The 12,029-nt window shown below is 35.2% G+C and overlaps 1 protein-coding gene across 1 annotated transcript in view; it reads right to left on the bottom strand.

Moving 5' to 3' along the window:
• EPHA5 (EPH receptor A5) overlaps window positions 1–12,029 on the bottom strand; it is a 338,741-nt gene that overhangs the window by 14,658 nt on the left and 312,054 nt on the right. Inside the window, exons 14-15 of the mRNA XM_045771491.2 lie at window positions 10,344–10,493; window positions 798–991 (exon numbers count right to left, since the gene is read on the bottom strand). Of these exons, the coding sequence (XP_045627447.1) occupies window positions 798–991; window positions 10,344–10,493 (344 nt within the window). The remainder of the gene's footprint in view (window positions 1–797; window positions 992–10,343; window positions 10,494–12,029) is intronic.

Below are 12,029 nucleotides of genomic sequence, written 5' to 3'. Positions count from 1 at the left end.
AAACAATTTTTTCCACAAATTACTCATTTATCAGTTTTAAGTCTTGTTCCAACTTCACAGTAGATTAGCCAAATATCTGTGTACAACCAAATAAGAGCAAAGAATCTCTAAAGGAGTTGTCATTGTTTGTAAAATATGACAGACACTAAAATCTGTTATAAAGAAATCAAAGAGTAATCATTGTTAGATATCTCTGTTTTACGATATATCAGTGCTTATTCGGCTTTTCTGTGTGATCTTATAATCTTACTGTGCCCCATACACACTTATGTGAGATCCAAAACACATCAAAATACACACATTTCAGCTTTTTAAAAATATTTTTAAAAGATTTATTTATTTATTTAAGAGACAGAGCACGAGTGGGAGAGGCAGAGGAGAGGGAGAGAAAATCCCAAGCAGACTCCCTGACCAACAGGGAGCCTGACATGGGGCTTGATCTCGCGACCCTGAGATCACTACCTGAGCGCATAGGGAGTCTGATGCTTAACCACTGTGCCATCCCGGTGCCCCCCATTTATTTTTTTTTAATGTTACCTAAACTTGGCTACAGTAAACATTTTACTGAAACTGGCATTTACACTGTTAGATTAGGCATTGATCCTTTAGATTATTTAAATTATTTAATAATAATATTTTATTATAAGAGAGTAACTATGCAAAAACTGTATTTAGATAAATTAGTGTCATATAGATCCATAGATTAGCATGTATAAAAATGATTTTATTGGTTTAATATTGATGGCATCAACGTGAATTAACTACATTAGGAAAATCTCTCAAGTCTGGCTTCCTACCTGCTTGATGCATTAACCAGCGTCTTCAAGCTACTTGGGTTACGTATCAGCTTATCCAACATGTTGACGATCTCATCAAACTTGGGCCTGCTATTTCGGTCCTTCTGCCAGCAATCCAGCATTAATTGGTAGAGAGCAGCAGAACAGTCCATGGGGCTTGGCAGACGGTAGCCTTCCTCTACTGCTTTAATTACCTGTGTAAAGCAAAACAGAAGCATACTCAACACCACAAATTTAGTACGGAGTACCTTGAGAAATTTCCTACTATCCAACTTTCATCATTTCTTAGTCTTACTCTTGAAGTAATAACCAGCATCACTATTTTTAAAATCTCTGATTACTTCCATTTGCTGAAAAACAACACAAAAAAGTAAGTATGTTATCACAATGTAATAACGATAGGTTTTCTTCACATATCATAAAGAAAATAAATGGTAATCATTTTTTATATAAAATCTTGATGAAGGATGATTTGTAAAATTAATTGACATAAAGATAATGTTCATGTTTTATTTATCCCTGCATTCTTGAATCAAATAGGGATTACATTTTTTAGTGATTTCTCTGAAAAGTTAATGTCTTTTTAATGAAAAATTATGGGCAGATACACATTTTTTAAAGTAATAGAACTGCAATTTTACTTCAAAAGAGACTTTTGGATGGTAAATGATGGATAAGTCAAAGGCTAAATTAGCATAACTGTCTCATGTATCATTTAATAATGTCAAAGTCTGGCTGTTTATTATCATCTACTGATTTCTGTCAGGATTTTGGAATGACTGTCTCAGTAGCACAGGCATTACAAACATCATTGATTTTAAATAAAACCACACATCTGAGTATTGGTCTAATTGTGAAATTGTTTTATCAAAAACATTCATAATGTTGCTGCTGCCATCAAAATGTCTAACTACAGAAGAAATTCATTTATGCTTCTGAGCATAATACAGGTTTCATTCTAGAAAATTTAAATATTTAAGGGATTCTAAAACCAATGATAATAAACATAGTTCTCAAAATCCTATTGTCAATATTTCCTTAACTATTAAAGCTAATTACATTTTTTTTTGACAAAGACTTTAGATTTGACAAATGGAAAAAAATAAATATAATTATTAGAATAGGACATTAACAAAAACAATTTTGAAACATGGGAAAGAAACCAGTCTCCCAATATTAAAGGAAATGGCATCTGAACGAAGCAGTGGCACATGGAAAGAAGATAAAATGGCAGATTTAAGAGACATTGATGATACAGGGTAACGGGGAGAGGAGAGAGAACGCATCTGAGATAAAGCAAGTTTAGACTTCTCACACCAGATGGTTGTTGCTCTCTAGGCAAACACATTTATGGGGGTAGAGAACGTTGACAAGTATAATTTGGGACTTATTTTGTTTAGGGTGAGTGGGGAACACCCAGATCACAATTTGCAGGAATCTGGCTAGGGTGCAGGGGATATTTGAGATGATAATGTAAATGTGAGAATCATCAGCACTTGGTCACAATTTGAAGTCAGATGTGGTATATATGCCCCTGGGAAGGGCATAAAATAAAACTTCCTGAGAAGTACAAATTGTTAAGTTCAAGCAGAGAAATAAAAAGTACTCCAGGACTCCAAAAATAAATGGTCAGATAAGTGACTGAATAGCTATGAGCGAAGTCCCTGAGAGTCACCTACCACCCTAGTTAACTCAAAAACAATATGAAAATATATAATAACACATAAAAATATTAAAAGTTAAACCATGGTAGAAACTAGTACAAAACTGTAACATATGACTGGCCTACCTAATGTGTTAAAAAGTTCATAAATACTGAAAAATAAAATGCTAAAACAACAGATTCATGAGAAATAGATACTAACCAAAACTTTCCAAAAGAAAAAAAGGTTGAATACATTTTGAGAAAACATTTATTTTCATTGGTGATCAAATAAAAGAACAAAATGAAAAAAAATGAAAGAATAAAAAGTACCACTTGAATTTACATATTGATGGATGTTTATTTATTAATTTACTTATTATAAGACTTCTCTTTGCTGATGTCAGTGGCTATTATCTTTAATAACATATATGTACCAAAATAAAATGTCCTAATATAGTTTAAATCATGAAATATTTTACCATGCAGTGAGAACAGTGATTTTTACTTACTTAAAACCTGATTTATTTCATAATGAATTTTTTCCCAAAGCTACTACAAATAAGCTCTATTTTTTCTTTAGCACCTGTGTTTTTTAGATACTGTCTTTCCTCCACTGAGCAGCTAGTCTTCATATGTGACTATGAAATGAATAAATTAAACCAAGTCATTATTTTTACAAGAATGTCATAAGTTATTTGAATTGAGACATTATTTTCAGAATATATTACTTAATCAGTTTTATTTTCAGGTAAATTTATATATAGAAATATAATACCATGTCTCTAAATTAACTTAAGTACTTGGTCCAAGAAATTAGGTCATTGAATTTAATTCTAAATTCATCTTTAGAATTTATCTTCAAAGTATATTTAAACTATAACTTTAGATTTTATATTTAAACACATTGCATTTTTCTTTCATTTTTAACTAGTATCTCCTTCATAGTCTGGGAGAGAAATAAATGGCCTTAGTACTCTGGTAGTTTGTGAAATGCTGAAATCTATCAAAGTGCAAATTAGGCTATTCATTTTATCATACAGTTTATAATGTATAACCAAATGAATCATAATCTCAATTGACTTTCTTAGTAGTACGTTTGTTAATGTAGATGGTTGAGATAGACAAAAGAAAGAAAGAGAAAAAAGAAAAAAGACAACCAGAAGTTTTACAGACAATCTGGCACCAGTTCATATGTACTATATCTGAAGTATTATTATTTTTTAAATTTTATTTACTCCTCAGAGAGAGAGAGCGAGCACAAGCAGTGGGGAGCTGCAGGCAAAGGCAGAAGCAGGCTCCCTGTTGAGCAAGGAACCAGATGTGGGACTTGATCCCAGGACTTGGGGATCATGACCTGAGCCAAAGGCAGATGCTTAACCGACTGAGCTACACAGACATCCCCAGATCTGAAGTATTATTTTAAGCTATGCATTTTCTTGGCATTGACATGTAAATTGACAGTCTGAACCCAATTTAAAGAATGCTGTTTCTCTTAATACATAAAACTTCAATATTGAGTACCCAATATTGCACTATTCATTTGTGGCAAGTTGACTCTACTGAGCCTATTTTCTCATGTAAGGGTCAGTGGTTGCGTCCTTTCAGATAGATAGATGATTGATGATAGATAGATAGATAGATAGATAGATGATTGATAGATAGATAGATAGATAGATAGATAGATAGATAGATAGATGATAGATACCCATTCTGAGTACAGTTTGCTTTTGTTGCCCACAGAGCCTCAGCCAGCATTACAAGCTTTACAATGCTTAATCCACAAACACTGAATCCCACACAGCATATCACTCAATGAGGGCATGGACTTCCTAGTGAAGAATGTGTGAGAGTATCACATACTCAGTGATGTACTGGTAAATATTTAACAACTGCTCTCCTTGGGGGGCGGGGGAGGGACAACATATTTGTATCATTTTCTTATTTATACTCCCTCCATGTCAAATGCAAACTATCAACATGATCCCATTCTGAAAATTTGCTAGCTGGTATAAGCTGGTTCCAGCAACCCCTCCACATAGTTCATAATATGTTCATCCATAAGGCATTTAAGCTGCTTTCATACAATTGGGGCAGGGAAAAATGCCTGCGGAACCCTGGTGCTACACTTGGGGCTTCTTGTTACTCTTTTGCAACAACTGTGGCCTGAAAGTGCTAACCCGCAAGTATGAAAGAGGGATTCAGGCTAGCAGTTCAGCCATCATGACCTGCCAAATTGATAAATGAGGGGAATCCAGAATGGATAGTGAAGGAAGGAGAACCAAAGGATGAGGTGAGGTCCTGAGATCAACTGAAACCACAGGGACTACAGTTAGTCCACAACCTGCCTCTTCTGAGTTTCCCCTCAGGAGGAAAAGTCCACAGAACCATGAAACAGATGCTCCCTGAACCTGTGCGGCCAAGTAGGTCTGTGCTACAAAAGATGTGGAGCATAGCAATCCTGAAAATTTGTCTCTTAGATCTTTATCAGCTGGATGGTAACTGATCAACGACCTTAACCCTAAACCTTCCGAAGTCATCATCACATTTACACCAATGTCAGGCTTTGCATGGGTTACTTCCAGTCAGTTATCGAGCATGGCAATGATAATAAGATAGGCTCATTTCTATGTGATTCCTAGGACAGGCAACATATCACAGTCTGACCTGTCTCCCAGCTATCCCTCATCCCTCTTCCTTGCAAGAATTGCTCCTTCACAGTACTAATGTATATCGAATTCCTTCTTGGCATAGGCTTCTTGCAGGACCTGGACTGGCCCAGGCATTATATCTTAGGTACTATAATACAAACTGTACATGTATTATCCGCATTCATTGTTACCATATATTTGCAAGATAGGAATTATTATACACATTTTACAGATGAAACACTTGAGACTCCAGAAGTAATTACCCATCTTTACAACCAAGAAGTAGCAGTGGTTAAGATTCACATTGAAATCTCTCTGGTAAGCAAACCTGGGATCTCCCTATCCTGGTGCTGAGCCACATCATTGGAATTAGAAGTAACCACCTCCCAAGAAAACAATTTGGGAGAGTTATGGATCTTACTCCATGGAATCAGATTTTTGTGTTTTGATGAATTAAGTTCTATCTAGCGGGTGAGTGCCTATATTGTTAGGTATTTACTTGAAATCTCTCATTTTGTTACTGTGAGATATGATGCTCTTCAGAAGTGATTAGAGTTTAAGAATATATTCCTGGAAATAATGTCAGATACTAGAGAAATAGTTCCAGATATACCAATTTTTTGTGGAATTTTTTTCTGTTTCCAATATTTATTAAAAGTATGTTGAGTATGTCTTTTTCTCGTACATCAACCTTAGATCAGTAGAGTTCCAGAGATTAAAGAGATCTTAAAAATCCTCTCTATTCAAGTCCATTCCCTTTGTAATCACTGCAACTGACCAATAGTTATAGATTCCAAAATGAATGGCTTTCAGTTCGAGATTTTTGTGTTTTGTTTTTGTTGTTGTTGTTGTTAAATAGCAAGGTACAGGACTTTTAAAATTAAATATTGATATTTCTTTATGTATCACTTTTTTCCAAAGGGATAAGAATTAACATGAGGTTACCAGTCACTAAAATAATTATATTCACCTAAGGGCAGGCAGCACTATCCTTAGAAGACTAATATTATCCTCAAAGACCAATATTTGTTTGTCAAATACACTCATTTTATACTATTATACTGAGGCTAATAAGACAAATAACTTTTCACTGTCAAATCTTTCAGTATTTACCTGAAAACTAAATTCTTCATACTTTAGTTAATTATAACATGCTGAGGGCTATCATAAAATATTCTTTTACCATGAAATATTCCAGCAATAAATGATACATATATATACTTTTTTTGTCCCATCAGAAATTACAACAAAGAATAGAAAGAGGATGAGAAGCACACTGGTACAAAGTAGGCTGACATCCTTTTGGGTCAAAAATTCTTGCTGCCTTAGAGTAAGATCTAGGCCAACAGAAATAGTAATATAAAACTGTTGAAAAAAAAAAAAAAGAACAAAAGTAATTCTAACCTGGGAAGATTGAGAAAGATAAATGAGTTTTTAAAACATTTTGTGATATATGTGTTTAGTATATTCTACGTATTCATACTTTTCCCAATAAAGAGAAAGACACTGTCACTAAATATAAAAATGCAACACAATTAAATCTCTTTTTATTTTGGTTTTGATTTTAAGTTCAGAAAAATGTTGACATTTAAAATGTTTGCTATCAAATAAAGAAGCTTCTACTGACTTAGGGATATTATCTTAGGTTCCTAGGCTTGAGTCAGAGTTCACGGTCTGGTATTAAAATTATCTTAGTCATTCTAGCTTATTTTTATTATGTGTTGTTACTGTTTTTTTCTCTGTGGTGACAGAGGCAATCCTAAATCAAAAGAAACTGACTGCAGCATTCTGTCCTCTTGACATAGTGGAAGGTGTCCTCTGAGAGATTTAGAATATTCTGCATGGTTGGTAATGTCATATTTTCATGTTGCAAAGCCCTTTTAGAATCAGATAGTATCTGCAATGTAGAGATTGTGGGATATATCATTCAAAACACCAAATCAGTACTTCTATTTTGCTCTCTGATAATTTGTTTCCAAAGAAATAGTCAGTGATCATGATTTTCAAATACAGTAGCTCTGTCATGTTTCTTGAATACAATTTGGGACAGCAATTGAGATCAAACTTAGTGCTATATGTAGAAACTAAATCCCACTAATGATTATGAACTTGCTGAAAAAATATATAGCTTTTATTGTACATTTTATTAAAATCAGACATTTTAGGAAGATCTGCAATTGTATTATCATTTACTGTAAATCTTATTTAGATTCTTAGAAAACTCAACCAAAGCCAAAATATTAGTTTTTATTGTTATAATTTCCTGAGAATATTATATCAGCACTCCCTTTTATTTCTCTAAATAGTTTGAAGTAAAGTTATCTGATAGAATATCAAGACTCTCAAATGGCTGAATTAGAAAAATATATGTGTCCCAAATCCTTCTTACCTCATTTCTATGTCCTTCGTCATGTAACTTTATACTGTCCATTCACAATAGGCAGTATGATTGGACCAATCCCCTGACTATGGAATTGGTTAATGTGATTTTGGCAGATATGTTACCAAATGAGGTGCAAATGGGATCATTCTGGCCTTTCAGTCACTTGACAGATGAGTTCACATCTAGGCTAGTCTTCAGGTCTCCAGAGGAACATGAAGGCCACATGGATTAGAGTCAAGGTGTGCCAGTATAGACCAGCCAACCCCAGGAACATGAGCACATCCAGTCAAGATCAACAGAAACACTTTTGAGCATTCACCTAGCATCATGTTCTACTGTGTTCTATAATTTTATTTGTGACAGATGCAACTATACCAGGTATAATTGCCAATAATGTAGATGACAATGCTACATATATCATACACATAGTTAGGAAGGACTAATAATTCTGAGTGACAGAATGAGAGGTCAAAATATCGTTAAGTTTGAGAAGAAGTTAACTAGGCAAATAAGGGACAAAGGTTTTCCTTGAGTGAAGAAACTAGCCCTGCTGGCATGGCAGAATAAAATACTTTCCCAAAAATTAAAGGTGAGAGTGGCGTTAACATAAGCCTTGTGAAAAGTTAGAAGCCAAACTGTGAAGTACGTTGCAGTTCAAGTTAGCATTTGGCTCGTTTATCTGGAGAGTTGTAAGTAGCAAATAGGTGTGGTCTTCCTTTAGACGATAAAAATCCAAAGTAATCATTATATATTGAGTTGAATATTTTATATTCATTCAAAGGGCTGATCTAGGATCGTTGGTTGAAAAAAGGGAAGAAATAGACATTGATTTAATCAGAGACAGTGCGGTAGTTTGGTACACAAATTTTAGAGAATCATGTTGAAATTTCTGGTGTAACTTTTATTGATTTTGTGACCTTAAGAAAGTGATTTAATTTAAGTTCTGTTTCTTCACTGCAAAACAGGAATAATAATAGCATCTTTCTGATGAGTTGTTAAATATATAACAAGAGTTCAGTGATACTTTTTTTTTAACCATAGCCCTAGCCCTAAAATCATAAAGCTGAAGAGAATAGCTACTATGTTCTCCCAAATTTAGAGAAATATAAGTCAGCACTCCCTCCCAAAGCCAAGTGAGTGGAACACAAAGAAAACCAATGGTAGTAATTTGAGGTAACTACAAAAAGGGGTTGGCTGCCTTGCTGTAGGCTTGTTAAGTGGGAATGCATTAAGCCCAATTTACTGTTACTATCAGAGAAGAAGGCTGTGAAATAACTTTTGTAAAAGCTGAAGTATGACCTTGGTTTCTCACGCAGAGAAACTTGAAGAAGGCAGGATGGCTGGAGCAGTCTGCAATAATAATCCAAAGAAGAAACGATGGCGGAGCAACCCAGCAGAAGGGGTTTCCCTCGGGTGAAGTACACACGTGTACTGTATAGTGAGAGCCCGTGAGGTTGGGAGAGGACAGCAAGTGAGAGGAACTCTGGGAAGTCAGAGTGCATCCTCAGCCTCCAGCGACCCGTAAAGCAAGGCCTTCCCCAGGCGTCTGTGCAAGAGCTCCGACACATACCTCACTAGAGAACCAGTGTTCAGGTATCTGACCCACAGGAGGCATCGGCAAACTCACATAAAAACAATCTTGCCCTTTCTTTTCTACATAGCCATCAAGGACAACTCGGAAAAACCTAGATTCAAATTTTGACGCAGGAGGAGGAGGAGGAGCAAAAACGTGACCGTTCTTCCTTCCCCGTCTAGGTCCTGAGGGTCAGGCTGGCTCTGTAGTTGCGGAAACCACTTTGAAATGGATATGGCATTGACTTTGATTTAGACTGGACTTGAATCTTTATATCTGAAATTGAATCTTAATTACTGGCATGGGACTGTTGTTTCAACAAAATGCAGCTGAAGAGCTGTAGTATCTGTCTAATAACCCCTGAAGGCATAGGAGTGGGAGATTTTACAGAGCGTGGATGAAAGAAATAATTGGAGGAAAAAAAATAAATGTTTTAAATCAGTATGCTGTTGAGTTAAAACTGCTCCATACACTGGTTTTAGAAAGAAGTAATGAGGTAGTTGATAAAGCACTCAAGACAGTATGTGGCACATAGTTAGGGTTCAATAAATGTTAGCTGCTTTCATAGTTGTTGCTGTTATTTGAAGGGAAAATATCAAATTTCAATGTGATCCAAAATGGGAAGGACTGTATTGAATAGTAACAATGGAAAATTACAAAAGCAAAGACCAAAGAGCCATGTGTCAGGCGTCACATAACAAACATTCTGAACTTGAATAGAAGATTCTTTCATAGTTCCTTTAATTTTAAGATCCTATTATTCTTAGTGTGAATTATTTTTCTATATAAGAAAAAAATAGGTGTTTTTCCCCAAATTAAATAGACAATCCAACTCTTCTTACATTTTTTAATTCAAAGAAATGTAGATTATTATTTTTTATTCCCTAAGAGCATCCACTATTAAATCAATATCATTCATCCTTTCGGTTTGGAGTATTAGCTGCCTTTATCAAATGCAAATCATAAAAACTTGGCTGTCAGTATTCATTCTCTGATGGCTCGTTCATCTTTGAAAACAGTACTGACATAAAATGAGTGAACTGTCACTATAGTACAGCTAACGCCGTCTGGCAAGGGACTGAGCTTTTATGTAATAGTAACTTCCTTTCCTTTGTACTAACTTATTTTGAGTTTCTGCGTAAAGGCTATTTTGACAACAACAAAACAAATCAGAGGGTAAGCAAAGTATTTCATTTTTTTAGGCAACTGTCATTGTGAGAAATGAAAAATTTTCTGTCTCCTGACTCAGAGAACAAAGCATTTCATTCCAAACTTGAGGGAGTAGTTCCATACTTACGTCTTGATTGGTCATCTCCCAGTAGGGTCTCTCCCCATAAGACACAACCTCCCACATCACTATTCCATAGCTCCAGACATCACTGGCAGAGGTAAACTTCCGGAAAGCTATAGCTTCTGGGGCAGTCCATCTGATTGGAATTTTGCCTCCCTAAAATTGAAAGAGAATAAAAGAATTCCCACATACTTCGAATGAATCTCAGGATATCGCTACCTCACTGGAAAGATCTAGAAAGAGATGTAGCATTTTTAAGTGAATCTGTTTGACAGCATGCAGTCTCTTTTCACATATCTCAGCCCGTAAGCACTTGTAGACTGACTACTAATTGCCTGTCCGGAAGGTTTCTGGTTTAAATTCTGTTTGACTACTGGAACACATACAGGACCCACATCTCAATTACAGTATCACGATGGCAGCTCGAAGAGGGGAAAGCGGGCAGTCAAGCAAATCAATAAGGTATACTTTCATGACTTTCTAGCAGAGAGTAAAGGACTCAAATTCCCAGGGCATGGTGTTTTGTTTTTTTTTTTTTTCCCTTTAACATAGGAATTATAAATGGGAAGTCTTGATTGCTGAATGCAACCCTGAGAGGTTTAACAGTTAATAAGACAAGCGTGAAGATCAGATATAGTTATATTTTCCCCCATCACCACGCAATTTCTTTTAGGCTTGACTTCTCTTATTTTTGTATTTGTTCTGTTACAGACTGTTTTTATTTTCACCTAAGAGATAGGTCTCTCATTTAATTTAACCATATTAAAAATTATGGAAATTAGATTGTGGGGAAAAACTTATGACATTATCAAGTTTGGAATTTTTTACATGGTAAAAAAAAATGGTTTGGTAGGCTTCCTCTTAGTTCACAAAATAAATACTTTTATATCCTGCAGGCAAACGCAGGAAACCAAACATTTCATCCACAAGCAAAAATATATTTAAGGGGGAAGCGCATAGGTTTTGAATATTTTCTTGTAAAAAAAAAAGATTAAGATTAACCTATGCCTTCCCATTTTGCAGAGAGGGAATAATTTAATTCATACACTAGAAAAAGTGGAACTTAAGTTGTTCTTTATGAACCCAAGTTTCAAGACACGAGGAAATAACAATTTGTTGTAATGCTGTTGTAAAATAACAATTTGTTGTAATGCTTGAAGTTGTTCCGTGAGCTGAGGTTAAATTATTTGTCCCTTATATATATGGTAACACCACTCTAAGAAGACTTTCCTGATACATACTTTTGTTAATTAAATATTCATAGGTAAGATCACATCATTAGGCATGGCTATGTGTCATTGTGATATCTATACCATGTTATCACTATTCCTCTTAAAATTGTAGTTTATTGGTTACTTCGAACTTCAGCCTAGGATTTTTCTTCTGGTCCTCAGACCATCATATCTGACGTGACAGTTATCTAAAGTTCCCATATCTTCTCATCTCTCAGTACACACAAACTGCTATCATGGCTCATTTCAAAGGAGTAAGTCTTAAGGGTCTTGGGAACTCTGCTTCCCCTTTCCTCACTTCCCCCCCGCCCCAGCATGATACATTGACACAGACCTTGACAAATCTATTTTATGCATTTAACTAAGACATCAACCAATCATACTGGGAATGGATTTTTCTATAACCTCCTTCTTGCTTAGGCTAAATTTATTAAGTGTAACTCTAATCCCAAGAGAATTC

The sequence above is a fragment of the Ursus americanus genome, chromosome 8 (assembly GCF_024610735.1).
Source record: "Ursus americanus isolate L20-20 chromosome 8, mUrsAme1.1.p, whole genome shotgun sequence".
In the NCBI taxonomy this organism is placed as follows: domain Eukaryota; kingdom Metazoa; phylum Chordata; class Mammalia; order Carnivora; family Ursidae; genus Ursus; species Ursus americanus.
This window is presented reverse-complemented; position numbering and strand designations above follow the sequence as displayed.